At 43.5% G+C, this 20,297-nt stretch overlaps 1 protein-coding gene across 2 annotated transcripts in view; it reads right to left on the bottom strand.

Annotated features, from left to right (window-relative positions):
* MYH15 (myosin heavy chain 15) overlaps positions 1–20,297 on the bottom strand; it is a 121,868-nt gene that overhangs the window by 26,086 nt on the left and 75,485 nt on the right. For both annotated transcript variants that reach the window (XM_070454937.1, XM_070454938.1), the window contains exons 21-25: positions 19,601–19,727; positions 10,764–10,882; positions 7,616–7,812; positions 4,115–4,464; positions 1,515–1,639 (exon numbers count right to left, since the gene is read on the bottom strand). In XM_070454937.1, coding sequence (XP_070311038.1) covers positions 1,515–1,639; positions 4,115–4,464; positions 7,616–7,812; positions 10,764–10,882; positions 19,601–19,727 — 918 coding nt within the window. The remainder of the gene's footprint in view (positions 1–1,514; positions 1,640–4,114; positions 4,465–7,615; positions 7,813–10,763; positions 10,883–19,600; positions 19,728–20,297) is intronic.

Below are 20,297 nucleotides of genomic sequence, written 5' to 3'. Positions count from 1 at the left end.
AATGTGAATAGAATATAACGCCATCTAGTGCCACTAAACGGTATGAACGCTGCGGCCTGAACGACCTCCCTTCACTGCGCCAGTCAATCTAATGAAAAAGACTTCTACATGTCATATAGGACTAAAATTAACCCTGCCCTCATAGCTCTCATTGGCTTCTCATGTTGCTTGAAATTTCTACTGTGAAAGTTACTTTTGGGGGTTGAGGTAGTGGCTTTAGAAAGTTCCTAGCCAAGGTGGCTGGAGAACCAAAGCAAACAAGTAAAGAATCAAATTTCAACTGCTTTATCAGGGGACACCACCCTGCCAGCTGGAAGGATTCTACACAAAATGTAGATCTCAGAAAACAATTTGCGTAAAGAGGCAAGTGCTCTGTCAAGAGCCATCCAGCTGACATCTCTGCCTGGCAGAGTTCTTACAGAAATGTGATGGTGAGATAAACTGACATTGCTTGACACAGAGCATTCCTTTGGGGTCTCATTTTTTCATTACAGCACCTTTCGAAAGGCCTGCGCCTGAAACTGGCTGCTATGCCTTTTTTAAAGCTGATGGTCTCTGTTGGAAGGTAAGTGGATGAGGCCTGCATTTTGAATGCTACCTGGCGCTTGGTCAAAGGGTGGGTCAAGAAAACGCAATTCAGCTGTTAGAACAGAAGCTCTGCAGGCCTTGTTAACTACTTAATGGCCATGACAGGATAACTTCCTTCTGAGTTCAGCCTCTTGGCAAAAAGGTTTTCTTGGGGGTCCTTTCAATCACTAGCTAGCACGTGCCTAGGGATACCAGATATTCTTCCTGAACTTTTAATCCATAACACTGAAAACACTGCTATCACACAATCTGCACAAAGATGAGCTTTCAGCAACAAATGAGAACAAAGCAAATGAGAGCACTGCTTTGAGTTCATTTTTAAAACTACTCAAAAGTTTTTTGGGGAAAAAAAAAAAGAGGTTTTGACTGATTTCATTTAAAGAGAGGGTCAGGTATGAGGATATTTAGTTATGAAACATCCAACAAATATTTATTGAACTTCTCCTATACACCAGGAAATGTTCTAGTCCAGTGCCTTTCAAATGTTAGGGTAAATATGAACCACCCAGGAATCTTGTTTAAATGCAGATTCTGATTCAACAGAGCTGGAGAGAGGGCTGAGAGTCTGAATTTCTAACAAGCTCCCCAGTGATGCCCATGCAGCTGGTACCTAGGCCACATTTAGAGCAGCGAGGGCCTAGGTACTGGGGAAAAGTCAGGGAACAAGATACACATGATTCCTGTTTTCCTTACAGTCAAGAGTCTTCATCACATTGTTTATCCTCTTCTCTGAGCCTCAATTTCCTCATTTACACGAGAACAACAGTCTGCTAGGGTGATTACATAAGATAGTGCATTCAAAGCACTTGGCATGGTTCCAAGCATGCAGTGGCGCCTTAAGTGCCATTGTGGCGGGGTGGTATTAGAACGCAGATCTTCTGCACTGCCACAGGATAAAAGCCTGCTTTGCTCCCCAGAGGCAATACCTCAGCCTCTTCCAGCGCCATCTGAACTTCAGTCTTTTCTTGCTCAATCTGTTTCTTGACCTTTTCCATTTTACTCAAGTTCTTCTTTCCTTCTCTCACCTGATTTGTCAGATTAGAAATCTCCTCTGGAGGGGAAAGAAAGACAGAGTGAGTGAAAGGAACCAGTCTCAGACCCACGCTATCAGGTCCAACAGACTGTTCTGGAAGGCCAGCTGGGACCCTGGTTCATGCCATCCTTGGTAACTTGATGACAAGGCCACTGCAGGCCCTGGGGGATCTTTGTTTGAATTGGAAAAAATGATACCTTTTCAATATACTCATTTAGAACCTGCCAGAAAGTCGTCTACAACCAGTGGTGAGAACGGTGCTTCTTAGAGTATTTGCATCAAGCAATCTGTGCAACCGCACATGCCAACCCACCTGTCAGAGTCACACCAGCTATTTATTGCCTGGTGGGGCTCTAGGACACAGACCTGGAATCTCGGCTTCAGTGGAGGAGCTTGGCTATCAGCACCGGCAACGGTGGCTGTTGTGACAGCGCAGGCAACCCCAGGATGGGAGCCTACAGCGCATCACTGTCTCTCGGCAGCCAGCGCATTAACCCCTCATGCACACGAGCCTTTGACAGAGCGAGGCATCCAGAAGCGAAAAAACCTCCACCACCGCACACTGTCGGTTCTGCCTGTTCAGTGAGGAAGCCTCTGGAACCTAACAGGAGCAGACCAGGGCCAAGTGCTCTGGGAATTACCCACAGTCCAGAGGCAGTGGAAGGCGTTCAAGAGCCTGACTCCTTCTCTGGCTCTGAGGATACCTAGCTTATGACAGGATGGGACAAGAATTTTTAAGTTATAAAACCATTAGACGATAATTCTCATATGAATAACAGATTCTGGTCTGATATAGCCTGTCCAGAAGACGGGCTCCCAAGAGAAAACTCAAGGCAGTGATTCTCTACTCTTGATCACATCTTAGAATTACTTGGAAAGCTTCTGAAAAACAATTCTGCCCAAGCTCCACCCCAGACCAAGTGAGGTCTCCATTTGTATTTCTGGGAACTTACTGGAAATACAAATTCTTAGACCCCCCTCCTAGACTTACTGGATCAGAAACTCTGAGGGAGGGGCCTAGCCAACTGGGTTTTAACAAGCCCTCTGGGTGCTTCTGACACCATCAAAGTTTTCTCTAACTATTCCAGCACCCCTCACAGGCCCAGCCAGTGAACTGATCATGGACTGTAGAGATCAACAGAGAAAGCAGGTTTTATTTATGTCTCCAAAAGAAATGAACTTATTCCCAGGGCACCTCAGGATTATAACACATGTCACTGTTGGTGCTGCTATAAATTGGCAGCCCTCTTTGCAGGGCTGCTGGGCAGTATTTTAAAATTTAAAAATTCATTCCTTTAACCGAGCAATTTCATTTCTAGGACTTTACCCTACTGAAATACGTGTACATGTCCACAAATATATGTACAGGGATGTACAATATAGAATTATTCATAATTGTGGAAAACTGCATCTAAAATGAATACGGTCTACTGAAATGTGTTAATTATCATAAACACGCTGTTGCTAATAACAGTCACGTGGTAGGCTTCCAGGTGCAGGTGAGGTGGCAAAGCCCATGGTTAGGTCTGTGTGTGCCAGTGTCAAGCTGGCTGGGCTCAAATCTCTCATCAGCTACTTAGCAAATGTGAATTTGGCCAAGTTCTTAACCTTAAATGACTCAATCTAAGCACCGTTTTACAGACAGAGAAACTAACTCATTGTTCTGAGACTTAAGTAATGAATACTTGTATAAAGAACAGTGCCTGGAAGACAGGGTGGGCTTTGAAGTATTTGTTAAACGAGAAAATATATTAATAAATTTTTAAAAGGTACAGAATAATCTGCAATTTAAGTAAAAAAAAAAAAAAACTTGCCTGCATATATGCATGGAAAATCTTGGTAAGGCTAGAGATACAAAGAAATTCTTAATACGCTTACTTTACTGCAGGGAACTGGGGCTGAAGGTAGGAATGTAGTCTTATTTTTAGAACTCATTTAATGAAAATAGTATCTGTCGTTTAAAAAAAAAAAAATCCAAAGGAAGTACTAAAACCGGCCAAGTTAAGACCGAGCAGGGCTGTGAGGACGCCAGCCGTCTGTGCCGGAGGCGGCCGCCGAGTGCACCCCGAGCCCCGCGCGTCCCCGCACTGTGCACCCCGAGCCCCGCGCATCCCCGCACTGTCACCCCGAGCCCCGCGCGTCCCCGCACTGTGCACCCCGAGCCCCGCGCGTCCCCGCACTGTCACCCCGAGCCCCGCGCGTCCCCGCACTGTGCACCCCGAGCCCCGCGCGTCCCCGCACTGTGCACCCCGAGCCCCGCGCGTCCCCGCACTGTGCACCCCGAGCCCCGCGCGTCTCCGCACTGTGCACCCCGAGCCCCGCGCGTCCCCGCACTGTGCACCCCGAGCCCCGCGCGTCCCCGCACTGTCACCCCGAGCCCGTGCGTCCCCGCACTGTGCACCCCGAGCCCCGCGCGTCTCCGCACTGTGCACCCTGAGCCCCGCGCGTCCCCGCACTGTGCACCCCGAGCCCGTGCGTCCCCGCACTGTGCACCTCTCAGCTGCTGGTTCTCCCGCCGCAGGGCCTCCTGGCTCGCGGCGCCCTCCTCGCAGCTGCGCCTGAGCTCCAGGAGCTGGGCGCCGAGGGCGCGGGCCTCCTTCCTCGAGGCCTCCAGCAGCGCCTGGGCCTCCTCGTGCTTCCGCCTCCAGTCGTCCAGGCGCTGGTCAAAATGCTGCTGCTTCTGGCCGAGCGCGGCCGCCGCGGACCGCGCCTGCCCGAGCTCAGACAGGGTGTCCCCGAGCTCAAGCTGCAGGCGGAGCCTGGCCCTCTCCAGGGAGGCGTTTCTGGCATTGGCTGCCCCCATGGCTTCCGCAGCCTCCTGCAGCCGGAGGGCCAGCTTCTTCCTGCGAAGAGGAGGCCCCAAGGGCGAGTGAAGCCACAGCTCTCATCCTCTGTGTCCCTGTTAAGCCCAGCGCTGCGGCACAAACCGGGGAGCCCCCAAGGGTGGCTTCACAGCACCAAGGGAAGTAACTTGTGTCTGAAAAAGACCTCCTTGCGCTGTAGAACCCGGAGGTCTGCTGACGTTCGGGCACCCTCTGGCTCCTGTGGCCACAGGTCCTTTACGTTCCCCCGCCCGTTGGCAACCTGGACTTGAGGCCCAGAATCCCTGTAAGTATCTGCTTCCCCTGAACCTTAAATAAGCAATACAGACATTATCCAGAACAAGAAATGGGAATAAGAGGAAGATGGTACTGGACGCCCAGCAGGAAGCAACTCTTAAAAGTTTCGGGCACGTCTAGTTTCTAGAGTTCCTTGGCTACCTCGCTTGCAAGGAGCCTTCTTCAGCTCTCTCCTGCTCACTGTCGCCCCTCTCACCATGTGACTTTTAAACATGGCCACATTCTCTCTCCTCTGAATTTCTTCTCCAGCCGGGCTCCTCTTCCCCGCTGCGTACACCCGCTCCATCCCAGTGGCGTGCTCACTTACCAGGTTGCGCTGCTGCTGGGAGTACCTGAGCCTCTGTCCTCCCTTCAGCATACTCTGAGGTGGAGCATCTTACTAAAATGCTTCCTCCCACCACGCTTACAGTGCAGGGCCCTTCTGCTCCCTAACGGATGCAGTGTGTTCTCTTGTTCACGTCTCCTGCAGGGGCACTGGCATTCATCACACCTCCCAGATGAAAGGTACTGTATGTACCAAAGCTTTTTCCAATCTACTGTTAGTAGACAGAAAGTGGCCCTTAGGAATCAATATGTGCCACATAGCTAACCCAACAGAGCGATGTGGTCGGAAAGCCCCCTTTGGGTGGAATCCTGTGAAAACCAGTCTGTGCTCGGCGTCCAGGAAGGACCTGGGCTCCAACATCTACTCCTTGCTCACTGGCTTTCTAGCCATAGTCCCTTCATGTCTTTGCTTCATTCCTCTTACCTGTTAAGAAAAGACTCTGATGTACTGCATGGTGACTGTTGCTGATAATACTGTATCATACATGTGAGAGCTGCTATGAGACTAGAGCTTTAATTTTCTCACTGAAACAACAGCAACAAAATGATAATTCTCTGGGGTAAAGGAGTTCTTAGCCAACCACAATGTGGTAAAGACTTCACCATATATGCATGTTTCAAATTATTATATTGTACACCTTAACTGTACCCCCTACACAATGGCATATGTCAATCGCATTTCTATAAAGCTGGATAAAAAGTAGGAGATTCTGATGTTCTATCCCGCCTACAACAAGAACCTTGTAAAATAATTACATATATGTTAACTACTTTAGAAATGCTTAACTGGAGCCAGAAAAGAGGACTTTTACTTTGGGCGACCAACTGCTGAAGAACTGGGGTTATACCAGGACACAGGGCTATCAGGGCTCAACTGACGCAAATCCAGGGCGAACTGGACAACTGATCACCTTCATCTGACTGATAATGTTTTTCTACATGTACTGCCAGCTGCCATTTTGCTCTTTAACTTGCCAACCACAAGCACCTACATGGTTGCCTAGAAAATGCAAAAAGGTGTGGGAGAAGAAGAACTCAAATCCTTCTCGGGGAAACTCAGAGCTCCGAGGCACTAAACAGGCTCACGGGGGAGCTTGATTCCACTAAACGAACTCATCCTGTGAACGCAAGCCTAGAAATCTAAGCAGACAGATCTTCAACTTTCCAATTTAAGACAAAAAAATACAATCCTAGATTTTTTTTTTTTGTAATTCCACCTCCCTGAGGGGATTTAGAGGCAAAGCATAATAGAGACAGTGCTTTATTTATTTGATGTTTAAGTTTAAAGCAAAAAAAAGTCTTCAGATATAATCACATTTGCCATTTCTCTCTAGTTGTCATGGACTATAAGACCATGATTTGTTAGTTCAAACAAATCCATGTGGTCATAAGTAACCCACATACTTTCTCTCTTTTCTGACTCTCTCTTAGAAACCTTCAAACAGAATGACTGGTAGACACTTTCACTGGAATTCTTCAATTACGAAAAAAGAAGTCTTAACTTCAGAAGCAAATGCCGTATTTTGGAGATGAGGAGCCGTTTCAGTTCAAGGCCCCACTTTTATGTGGCCCCAAGTTTTTAACACATTGACATGGGTATTTTTAGTATCTGTCATCACAAAGCCCTTTTTAAGTTATTGTGGCTACAGAGACAGATCTCTTGGTATCCCCCCTTTAGTACCAGAACAGCTGTTTTTCAGCACATGGACAGCAATGTCTTGCAAAGATTTAGGTGAAGAACTGAAAAATAATGTATTTGGTTGACACTAAAGAGAAACGTATTGATCTGCCCTGGACTTTTGCCAAGCTACCAAGCCAGGAACCTACTGTTTTGAGTCAACCTTTAATGCTGGTTTGACACTGTCTCTCAAAGACACACAGTTCTTTGACCTCTGAGCAAAAAACTTTAGAACTACATCCTGGGACTGAGTCTTAATTCATGTAGGCCCCAAACTTCTGTAGTTCCCGGAAGAACTTCTAAAGCCTCTGTGTAGTGTTGGCTATAAAACCCATGCCCTAACCTTAGAGGTGGCCCAAAGGCGATTTCTTTTCAAAGGAGCCTTTGTCCCATAGACAGGATGACGGATCCTAACACATTTCCAGCTACACCTGTCCACCTTCACAGATGACTTTGTAGTCTACAAGTTGTAGATCAGAGACATTTTTTGATAACTTTAGTGTATGGAGATATATACAGACATGGACTCCATTATTCTGGTGTTCCAAATGAAACCCAGGATTTTACATGTTAGCCTGTTTTCAGGCCACAGCTCAGTCGCATCTGTGAAGACGTCTCTCGTATCTCTGGAAAGAACCTCCTCTCCCCCAGGATCTCTCTCTGATGTTTGTCACTCTGTATTATAATGTTAATTTTTGAACCTCTCTAGAGTATGTGCTTCTGGCCAGCGGTGGCTGTTTCAGCTTTGGTCTTGGGCTTATTCACGCGGTGGGTGAGGACTTGCTGAGGGCACGTGTGAAGCCTTGAAGACAGACCACCACTCTCAGTCCTCTGCGCGACTGGCTCCAGGGCCAGGGCGCCCGCCCCACTCACTTGGCATCCTCCAGGTCCTCGGCCTGCCGGCTGGCGGCGTCCTCCCACTGGGCCCGCCACTTCACCGTCTCGGCGTCGCCTCTGAGCAGGGCCTCCAGCAGCTGGGCCTTGGCCGCCTGCTCTTCCTGGCACTGCTCGCGCAGAAGGTCACAGTCACGCTTGGCCGACTTCACGGCCTGGGCCAGGGCGCTCTGCGACTGCAGGGGACACACGCAGGTGTAAAAAGGCACCGCCACCATTAGTGAGGAAAGCTTCAGAGGTGACATCATCTTTCTGAGACAAGGTTAATAACCACCTGCCACAAACGCAAGCTGAACCTGAACCTAGTTAGTTAATACTAGGGAGAGAATTTGGGACAAGGAGAGAAAGGAGAGAGTATCTAATTGCTGCCATTAAAACAAGGAGAGAGTTCTATTTAGGGAAATGCCAGCCTGACAGTGTGGGCTTCAATAATAGACAGGCCTGGAGTTCTAGAAAGAGTGCAGCCTGCAAAGGTAGCAAGAACACTCACTGTCACTTAGGTAGTAAGATTTATATTTAGCAACATACAAGACACTGGTCTTGGTTGGACTAGAAAGGACCACTGAGTTTAGTCTAGCCTTTTCATTCCATAGATAAAGAAAACAAAGCCTTTTATTTCACATGCAAATCTCTAAAATCTGTATTACTTTAAAACAGTACTATCCAATAGAAGTTTCCGTAGTGATGAAAATATTCTATATATATATTGTCCAATATGGTAACCCACTAGTCACATGGCTGTTAAACACTCAAAGTGTGCCCAACTGAATTTCAATTTTATTTAATTCTAATTAATGTCAATTTAAATTCAGGTAGCCACCTGTAGTATAGTAGTGGCTTCTGTATTTATTGGACTGTCAGTTCAGTTCAGTCACTCAGTTGTGTCCAACTCTTTGTGACCCCGTGAACGGCGACATGCCAGGCCTCCCTGTCCATCACCAACTCCCTGAATCCATCCAATCCCATATGCATGCAGTCGGTGATGCCATCCAACCATCTCATCCTCTGTCATCCCCTTCTCCTCCTGCCCTCAATCTTTCCCAGTATCAGGGTCTTTTCAAATGAGTCAGCTCTTCACATCAGGTGGCCAAAGTATTGGAGTTTCAGCTTCAACATCAGTCCTTCCAATGAACACCCAGGACTGATGCCTGTTAGGATGCACTGGTTGGATCTCCTTGCAGTCCAAGGGACTCTCAAGAGTCTTCTCCAGCGCCACGATTCAAAAGCATCAATTCTTTGGCGCTCAGCTTTCTTTATAGTCCAACTCTCACATCCATACATAGCTAATAATTATTTGTCACTTAAAGCATGGTTTGATTAACCTAGCAACATCATTCCAAAGAGATAACCTAGTCTAGTGGGAAGAAGCAGGGTCTCTGCCAGACCTCATGGGTCCTTAATACAAATTAGGAAAAAACCTCTTCTCAGATAGATGGAGCTCCAAAAGCACAAGGCTTGGTTAATGGCAGCCTCAAGCAGACACCGAGGGGCTTTGAATGAGGAGCAATAATATTAATATATAGTTCCTTGGTGGCTCAGACAGTAAAGAACCTGCCTGCAATGTAGGAGAGCCGGGTTCAATCCCTGGGTCAGGAAGATTCCATGGAGAAGGGAATGGCAACCCACTGTAGCGTTTTTGCCTGAGAAGCCCCACGGACAGAGGAGCCTGGCAGGCTATAGTCCTTGGGGTCACAGAGAGTCAGACATGACTCAGCAACTAACACCGAGGATGACACAGGGACTGGAATCTGGGAAACCTGGCTTCAAATTGTGATCCTTCCTCTCATTTAATGTATAGTCAGTGAACACCTGTTCTAAGCAATAGTGTTAACCAAAGTAAGTAACATGGAGACAAAGTCTTTGTCCAAAGAACCTAAATGGAAGAGGATATATGAAAACGAGTATGTGCAAAAATGAATAAATTGCTGACAGCACTGAGATCATAAAACAGACTGACATGACGACACACGTTTGGCTTTTTCTCATCATCCCCCAAAGGCCTCCAAGAAGGGCTTTCAAACAGTGGGGACAGTCCTAATGGTGGCGGCTTATTTAGGAGGCAGTGAGCCAGTCAGGGTGATTAGAGGTGAGTAACTGCGAGATGCAGCTATAGGAGGTAGGGTCACAGAAGGAGGCGCGGACTGAGAAAGGGGGCCTGGCATACCAGAGAAGTCAGCCAGAGAGATCTTCTCAACTATAAATCTAGACATTTCAGAACCTGCTAAACTTCCTACACTGTCTACCACTAGCTACATGGCCTTGGATGAGTTATTTGTCTTCTCAGAGCCTTGGTTACTTCATGTAAAGAAACAGTAATTCTACCAGTTTCATATGAATTAACATATGAAGGTTTCGATGGCATGAAAGAAACATCCAGCATGATGTCTGAAGCATGAATCATGGTAGCAATCTTTAAATGTACGTCTAATATAGAAAATGAGGAGAACGTGGGGGATAAAAGAAAGCACTTAGAAAGAGAAGTCTGCAGAGTCGATGCCTTTTACCCTTGGAGCAGAGGCCTTTGCAGCAAGATTATACACAAGTAAAGACCTTCAGGGTCTTAGCAGATGCCTCAAATATGAAATGAGAATAGACTTGAATACCAGGGCTCAAAGAATCCACCCCTCATTTTAGTCACTATGCTTTAACATTAAAGAATCACATTCACCGAGGTCACCTACTAGCAACATTATATATTCTCTTGGGAAGAAATAACTAATATCTATAATTCGTTTGACAATTTTAAAGTAATATTGAATGAATCCAGTCCCATTCATTTCACCCTGGTCTTTTAATTAATTCCGCTTCTTTGTGCAATTCAGAATCAGAAATCCATAAAGAACTTTGCTGGCGTTCTGTTCAAGTAATAATGCAAAATGGAAACACATACTTTCCTTGCTCTAAATCTGACAAACTAGAAAAGCAATTTGAATCACTGAGGATGATCCTTCAGTGATCAGAGTCCTTCTCAGCATATCCAAGATCCAACAGGTCTTTTCCCCCTTAACTTCTAGAGCACTTTCCCCTTTTCTTTTACATAAGAAGATATTTAAGCCAACCTAGCAAGCACTATTTTTTTTTTTTAACATACAGTGAAATGCCTGGTGGGAAATAATAGATGCATTACTTTGGTTTCTTCCTCCAGTTGGCCTTTCAGGTCTTGAATCTGCAGAGTGAAGATACTCTTTTCCCTGGAAAGTTGGTTTACCAGAGCTTCCTTTTCTTCCAGCCTTTTTCGGAACTCACCTAAAAAAGGTTTCACAAAATAAGTTAATCATGGTCTTCTTTCTCGCCTATTGCCTTTCTCACTTAACTTGCTGAGTTTAAAAGCAACCAATATGATCCACATATTTTTTATATTTATAAAGAGTACAAGAGTCCAGTTACCAGCAAATCATGACAATGATCCTTTCCAGCACTCACAAGAGAGCCCTAAAAAAGAACTAATTTTTGGTAGTAAGCATGACTAGATAACATAATATTCAGTTGGCCAAAAAGCTTGTGCGGGTTTTTCTGTAAGATGTTATAGAAAAACTCAAATGAACTTTTTGACCAACTCAATATTAGCTATCATTTCTTGAGAATCTTCCACAGAGTATTTTATGTATATTATCCAGTTTAATTCTCATAACTATTTGATGATGTAGGTATTATATTGCCCATTTTTCAGAAGGGAAAACACAGCTGCTCACTTAAATGTTACTGAGACACAAAGCTGCAGCTCGTAACCAATGGACGTAGATTCAAATTAAGCTTCTAATCCTGAAGAACACATTCTTCTTTCTGTGGCATGCTCTCTTGTTTATTATGTGTGATTCTACAAATTTCTGGCCATATAATTTTTAGATAATTACAACTTCTTCGCCTCATTTGTAAATTGAGGATAACAATAAAAGATTGCTAGTGAAAATTAATTGAGTGTGAATGTACTTTGTAGACTGAATTGCTAAATAAAGACTAGAAATTTTCATTAAACAGTCAAGAATGTGATCAAGAGATGGGTAAGTTTTATTTCACTCTAGTCTACCTTCCCAGCTTAGCTTATTTCATTCATAATAGGTGAGAAATGACTTGGTTATTAGAAATGGCATTAAAGCAGAGCCAATCCTCAACAAAACCCATTAATTCTATTACATAATTAGTCCAACAATAAAAGCTCCAAATATTTATGACTCCCACTCCCCTTGATACATACAAAGAAGTTCTAAAACTCTCAACATTATAAGAAAGCATCTGTTTGGGTTAAAACTGCAATTACCGAACTTTTTAGTCTTAGGAACACTTTATACACTTAAAACTCCCTGAGGACCCCACAGAGGTATTGTGTATATGGGTTTTATATTAACAGTGTATTTGAAATTAAAAGAGAAATTTATAAGATATGTATTTACTCATTTTAAATAATAAAAATCTTAAAGACATGTTAACAGAAGTAACAGTTTTTAGAGAGAAAGCTATATGTTCCGAAACAAACCAAAAATTAGAAGAATCAGTTTATTTTACATTTTGAAAAACTCGCTGGCTTAATAAAAGTCAGCTGGTTGAGGAATCCAACTGTTCTGGTTGAAGTATATGAAGAAATCCGGCCTCTCACATGTAAGTAGCTAGAAAAGGGAGATGTATTTTCATAGTTTTTTCAGATAATTGTGATGATTGTTTGATGCTATGCCAGAACTCAACAAATAGAAATTTCCTAAGGGTTAATGGTATAAACCAAACAAATGAAATTTTTTATTCTGCTCCATTAAAATTCATTCGTTGGTCTTAAACTTTGAATGGATCTTTTACCCATATATCATTTTGCAGCAGCAAGTAGTGGTGATTTGAAAAAATATATGTTTACTCAATTATGCATATTTTTCAAATGTTAACACATTTCATCACACAATATAAAAAAAAATCATACTTGTTAACATCACCACTTATCTCATAAAAAAGCCTTTAAGGTTCAGATCAAGATGGAGGAGAAGGAAAATCCTGAGCTCACCTCCTCCCACAGACACACCAAACTACAACTAAATATAGAACAACTAACTCTGAGAATGACCTAAGGACTAGCAGAACAGCTTTTCTACAACTAAGGATATAAAGAAAAGGCCATGTGGGGAAGGGGAAGAGGGCAGAGACACGGTCTGGTCAGAACATGCACCCCCACCAAGGCCACCAATAAGTGGGAGGGACGTCACAACTGTTGAGGTCCCCACTAGGGAGTGGGGAAGAGGGCAGAGACACGGTCTGGTCATAACATGCACCCCCACCGAGGCCACCAATAAATGGGAGGGACATCACAACTGTTGAGGTCCCCACTAGGGAGTGGGGAAGAGGGCAGAGACACGGTCTGGTCAGAACATGCACCCCCACCGAGGCCACCAATAAGTGGGAGGGACATCACAACTGTTGAGGTCCCCACCAGGGAGTGGGGGGTCCAAGCCCCATCAGGCTCCCCAGCCTAATGTGCTTGCGTGGGGAAGACAAACTTCCATAATTCCTGGCTTTGAAAATCAGCAGGGCTTAGGGCGGGGAAAGCCAAAAGGCAGTGGGAAACTGAAATACTGCTCATGTACAAATTCGCTCCAGGTCTCAACGCAGAGGCGATAGCTTGAAAAACACCTGAGTCATAAAGAAGGAGATGACCAATACTGACTAGTAGGATGTACGCTGGAGGGCAGGGGTCTGGCAGAACTTTCTCCAGTGGCGGAAGCACTTGTGGTCACATTTTTATTTATTTATCTTTAACTCTTCTGCCGCCTAGCTGGCCCACAGCTGGTGGACACCATTTCTGTTACTTTCAATCAACCTGGCTGACAGGGCATACTTCCACCCCAACATTCCCCTGAGGATCAGCAGACCCCTCAAAAGCCACTCCACGACTGCCCCACCAAACAGGTGGCATGAGCTGCACCAATGCCCTTCCAAAGTGGCTCTTAACCAAATGACCTGGTGGGACATCTGGGCCAGCATCAGCACTGCTTTCAGAGGAGCTCCCCCTTTGGGGTGAGCCCCATCCACAGCACGTCTGCAGCAGTCACAACCAAGCCAGGCCTGGTGCCAGCTCCCCCAGCCCGTGTGCCCACGGCAACTGTGGCCCACCCACAGGAGGAGAATGAACACAGCCCAAACAGAGAAAACCTCAGTAACAAGTGGCTCTGCTGGGGACTGTGCCACCGAGCCGCACAGAGACCTGCCACATAAGGTCACTCTTTAAAGGCTGGGGTACGGGGCTGATCTACTACACAGAAGCAAACACACAGAGTTAGGCAAAGTGAGGAGAAAAAGGGACACTTTCTAAATGAAACAACAAGTCAAAACTCCAGAAAAATAACTAAGTAAAATGGAGCTAAGCAATATAGAAGAAAACAATTCAAAGTAATACTCATAAAGATGCTTATTAAACTCAGGAGAAGACTGGATGATCTCAGCGTGAGAACTTCAACAAAAATATAAAAAAGAACCAATCCGAATGAAAGATTACAACAACTGATATGAGAATACACGCTAGGAGAATCAACAACAGATTAAAAGATGCAGAACAGATCAGCAGTCTGGAAGATGAGGAATTGGAAATCATCCAACGAGAACAGGAACAAAGAAATAAGAATTTTTAACAGATTAGTTTCAGGGACCTCTGGGACATCAGGCATGCTACCATTCGCATTAGAGAGGTCCCAGGAGAAAAGACAGAGAACATACAGAGGTAAAACATCTCAACATCATAAATAGCATCTATGACAGAACTACAGCTAACCTGACACTCAACGGTGAGACCGCTCAAAGATCAGCATCGAGACAAGGAGGTCTGTTTCAACATGGTGCTAGAAGTCCTAGCCACAGCAGTTACAAAGAAAAAGGGTGTAAAGACATTTAAATAGGAAAGGGAGAAAAAAACTCATCATAGATGATATGATACTATACATAGAGAACCCTAAAGCCTCCATCAAAAAACTATCAGAACTAATAAATGAATTCAATAAAGTTGCAAGATGCAAAATTAATATACAGAATCAGATACATTTCTGTACACAAATAACAAACTATCAGGAAGAGAAATGAAGACAACAATTTCATTTACAATTACATCAAAAAGTATAAAATACCTAGGGTTAAATGTAACCAAGAGGTTAAAAGACCTGTTCTTGGAAAACTATAAGAAATTGAGGAAAGAAATCAAAGATACAAGTAAATGGAAACATACTCTCTGTTCATAGATTGGAAGAATTTATATCATTAAAAAATATTACTACTGAAAGCAATCTACAGATTCAATGTAACCCTTACCAAAATTTTTCTCAAAACTAGAACAGATAACCCTAAAATTTGTATAGAACCACAGAAGTCCCAGAAAAGCCAAAGCAATCACGAGAAAGAATGGAGCTGGAGGTATCACACAACCCGATTTCAAACTGTACTACAAAGCTGTAGCGATGAAAACTATGATGCTGGCATAAAAATAGACACACAGATCAATGGAATGAAACAGAATACTACTCAGTCATGAAAAATGAAATTATGTCATTAGCATTAACATGGATGGACCTAGAGGGTACAATGTTAAATAAAATAAATCAGACATGGAAACTCAAAGACAAATAACATATTATTTCACTTATACATGGAATCTAAAAAAAAAAAAGAACAAAAAAAACAATACAGAAACAGACTCATAGACACAGAGAACAAACAGGTGGCTGCCAGAGGGGAAGGGGATGGAGGAGTTAAGTGAAATAAGTTAAGGGGATTAAGACGTATGAACTTCTTATTTTAGGTATAAAATATGGGGCTACAATGTACAGCATAAGGGTTATAGTCAATGGTATTGAAATAATTTGTATGGAAATAGATGGTTATTAGGTTTGTTGTGTTGATCAATTTGTAATACAGAGAAATGCTGAATCACTATATTATGTACCTGAAACTAACACTATACACAATTAAAAAAAAAGGGGGGGTCTTCAAGAATTGAGGCCCATCAAGCTCATGATGGCATATACATGTTTTCCAAAATCTAATTTTTACCTAAAAGCTCCACTTTTATTATTGGCAACAAATATTGTCAATTGTTTTCCTTGGAGTGACAGGCTCACTTTGTTCATTTTTGCGAAAATATCTGCCAAATATCTAAGTCTGAATAAGCATAGTTTGTCAAGTGTTCTTTCAAGTAAATGCTATTCTTCCTGAAAAATTGCTAGTTCAGCTCAGAATTTGAACACTCACACATCCTACTTTAGCATGAAACAGAAGTGCTTTATGCACACTTTCTGTTTTGTTGCAAAGAATATTAAAAAGATATAAACTTGGGGTTGAGATATAATTAATTTTTACTGTTTCATTAAAGACATTCTTAAGAAAAACAGACTCTTCTTTTAAACTTTTGAGTATATACCAGCAAATACAATGATTAACACTACCGCATGGTGCTACTGCCTTGGTTTGTGATGAGGCTCCAGCAGTTCTAATCATCATTGCTTTTGCACCATCTATAACAGCGAGCAGACAGCATCTTAGTATCGAATGAAACAGCTCTAACCTCTTACTCAGTTCCCCTAAAAGAGCCTTGATGATTGCTGGGGTTCCATGGACCAAACTTTGAGAAGCTCTAGGCCACACATCATATTTAAAAGTATTCTGAGGAAATGCCAATCCATTAAGGGGTTGAGACTAACATAACACGCATTTTACAGAAATAGGATCCACTTAACATGGCTTAACTGATCACATTTACTATTGGTCTCCTTTGAAAGCAGGCTATAATCAGTGGACAGGACAGGGCATGAGAAAGAAACTTTTGTAACAGTAGCAAAAAAAGAAAAAAAGCAGCAAAAATCGGGATCATAGTCCTAGTGAGAGAAGGGGAGGTTTGGATAGGTATATACTTAAAATTTAATTCATACAAGAGCCGAAAGGTAAAGCCGAGTAAAGGAGGACATAAAATGCCCTGCATCCGGAGCAGCAGCATTATCATCTCAGATCCAGTTTCATTTCACTCACCCGCCAATTTCCTCATCAAAACAGTGAATAGAAAATGAATGCCAATAAGTAGAGGGAGGTAGGCAATGCCTATCAAACAAATGGTATACAGCACTTCCTCCAGAGCAGACACACAGTCATTCTCCAGCCTAGCCTCTGGACTGCACGGTCCCCACACAGACTATTTCCTAAATGGCAGCAAAGATCAAACTGGGGGTTTTGCCTTGAGGCCAAGTGTCACACACCCTGTCATAAGCATGAGAAGACTCCTACTTAGTGTCCCTGCTAGAATCTAAAACACTTTCCTCTTTTAGAGTTCCCAATCTGTAGTTTGGATGGCATCATCAACTCAGTGGGCATGAGTCTGAGCAAACTCCAGAAGATAGTGAAGGGCAGGGAAGCCTGGCGTGCTGCAGTCCATGGGGTCGCAGAGAGCCAGACTTGATTGAGCAACTGAACAACAACCAGACTTAGCATCTAGAAACAGAGGTGTCCACAGGCAGAATGATAAATGGTCTTCATTTGGAAGGACAAACGGTCTTCACTCTCTTTTTAAAGTGAATGCCTCTGGGTATCAAGAACACAGTGTTTATTTTCATTGGCTTAGGAAGTCTATCTCTGGGAATATATTACTAAAAATAATTCTAATTACAGACAAACAGCTAGCCACATGCTGTTATAGCAGACAATCAAGTTACAGGGCAAGATGAAGTAACCACTGGCCATCTAATTGATGGATGAGAAACACTCATAAATGGCTATGCAAGATACAAAAAAGCTCATGATGAATTGAAAAAGAAAAACCTCAAATAGATTGCCACCATGTAAAAGATAGAGGGGAAAACCTCATTAATAGTGGTTGATGGTTAAGAATAAGCCACAGAACATTGTTCTAATTTTAACTGGTCAAATGTTTGTGGATCCCCAATAAATGGCAGGCATGACTCTAGATGACTGACGTATCAGTGAACATAATAAAGGCCCCTGCCCTCATGTAGCTTACACTGTGGCAGATGGAGACAAGACAAACTTTTTATTATGTCAAGCATGCAGTTTCTTTGAAGGTATTAAACTCTATGAAAACAGAAGCACATGGAGAAAACTGGTTTACTGAAATGTCACCTTCCCAACAAGGCCTATCCTGACTTCCCTGAGATCTGTTTGATCAACTCTCATCTTTAAGTTTTTTTGTTGATAAGTAGGGTACTCTAGGCAGAAGAAATAGTCAGGGCAAGACTCTAGACTGGGAGTATGCCTGGTATTTCAAAACATAGCAAAGAGGTCAAAACAGAGGTGTAGACTCATACTACCCAAGGCGTCTACAGATGCAGTGCAATCCCATCAAATTACGAACAGCGTTTTCCTTAGAACCAGAACAAAAAAGTTTAAGATTTGTATGGAAACACAAAAGACTATGAGTAGCCAAAAGAATCTTGAGAAAGAAGAACAGGGCTGGAGGAATCATGCTCCTTGACTTAAGGCTATACTATATAAGTTCTGTCTGACTCTTTGTGACCCCATGGACGATAGCCTGCCAGGCTCCTCTGCCCATGGAATTCTCCAGGCAAGAATACTAGAGTGATTGCCATTTCCTCCTCCAGGGAATCTTCCCAACCCAGGCATCAAACCCAGATCTCCTACGCTGTATGGAGATTCTTTATTGTCTAGCCACCAGGGAAGCCCCATACATATATTCCTTGGCCATAAAAAAGAATGAAATAATGCCACTTGAAGCAACGTGGATGGATATAGAGATAATCATGTATGGATGTGAGAGCTGAACCATAAAGAAAGCTGAGCACTGAAGAATTGATGCTTTTGAACTGTGGTGTTGGAGAAGACTCTTGAGAGTCCCTTGGACTGCAAGGAGATCCAACCAGTCCATCCTAAAGGAGATCAGTCCTGAATATTCACTGGAAGGATTGATGCTGAAGCTGAATCTCCAATACTTTGGCCACCTGATGTGAAGAGGTGACTGATTAGAAAAGACCCTGATACTGGGAAAGATGAGGGCAGGAAGAGAAGGGGACGACAGAGGACGAGAGGGTTGGATGGCATCACTGACTCAATGGACATGAGTTTGGGCAAGCTCCAGGAGGTGGTGAAGGATAGGGAGGCCTGGCGTGTGCGGTCCACGGGGTCACAGAGTCAGACACGGCTGAGCGACTGCACAGCAACAACTAAAGCGGCAAGGATGGACATAGAGATTATCACATTAAGTGAGGTGAGTCAGACAGAACAAGACAAGTATCAGATGATACCACTGATATGTGGAATCTAAAAAAGAATGATGCAGATGAACTTATTTACAAACCAGAAATAGACTCACAGACAGAAAACAAACTTGGGGTCACCAATGGGGAGAGCAGGGATCAAGGAAGGACATAAATTCAGAGTTTGGGGTTAACATGTATACACTACTACATACAAAATAGGTACTCAAAGACCTGCTATATAGCAAAGGGAACTATACTCAACATCTTGTAATAACCTTTCATGCAAAAGAATCTGAAAAAGGAATACATACATACATATATATGTGTAACTGAATCACTTTGCTGCACCCTTGAAATCAATACAACATTGTAAATTAACTATACTTCAATTTTTTAAAAAATATAAATATAAAAAATAGGTGTGGGCTCATCATTGAAAATTAGGGGAAATGCCTATTTCAGGGAGGTAGATATGATAAAGTGGCATGTCTTATAGACTGTGTGCATAGTCTCTACCACCCTTGGATCGTGAAAGCTACTCCAGTCAACCACAGATTGGTTTTCCCCTTCAAGGAAGCGAGTTGGGCAAGGCCTTTCAAGGTGGCAAAGAGGTGATCCTTCCCAGACAAGAGTATGTCTTGGAAAAGATAGCATCAAGGACCTCACCACCCCCCTAGAATTTTTAAATTCCCACCCAGACTCAGTGATTGGTTCATCATTTCAGTGGTTTCTCCATTCTTCTGGGCTTGAGACTTGCAGTGATCAACACTGAACGTTTACTCACCATTCTCACTTCGTAGCTTTGTTTTCTGCGCAGTCACGTCATTTGCTAATTGAGTCACTTCGTCCAGTCTTGCATTTGCTTCTTTCAAGCGCTCCTCGTACAGACTACAGAGCTTCTCAGCGTTAGCCTGCAAGTTGAGAAGGAAAGGTTGGACGTGCTTTATAGAGAACGTGCTGAATTAGCTGCATAAGGAAGGAGGGGAGGGGGGTTCCTAGGACCCTTGTGCTCTCCTCTGCCCCGAAAGCCACAGCTAGCGTTGGAAAACCATGCCTTCTAATTTTAAACAGCACAATACACTCAGCATCTGGGCCCCCAAGGGGCCCAAACTTTTCAAATTATAGGTATTAATGGAGAAACAAGTCTCTGATATTGTGGAATGTCTCTAGAATTCTTTTCTTTTCAGAAGAAGGAAATGTGTCAAACACTGATGAAGTACATAATTACTTCCTGACATTATATATTTAGCCATCTTTCTTTTCTTCTAGAATATAAGCTCCATCTGATCACAGATTATACCCCCTGTGTCTAGAATAGTATCTGACACATATTAGGAGCTCAACAAACAAGGGGGTAGTTTAGAGGGATGAGAAATGAAGGATTGGAGAATGGAGGAGAAAGGAAGGAAGTCCAGAGGGTTGACCAAGAAGGATAGGAGAAAGCAGATGAATCTGAGATACAGTCATGTGATAACAGACGT

The sequence above is a fragment of the Odocoileus virginianus genome, chromosome 25 (assembly GCF_023699985.2).
Source record: "Odocoileus virginianus isolate 20LAN1187 ecotype Illinois chromosome 25, Ovbor_1.2, whole genome shotgun sequence".
NCBI classification, from domain to species: domain Eukaryota; kingdom Metazoa; phylum Chordata; class Mammalia; order Artiodactyla; family Cervidae; genus Odocoileus; species Odocoileus virginianus.
Note: the sequence above shows the minus strand (reverse complement) of the source record. Positions and strands in the feature narration are given on the sequence as shown.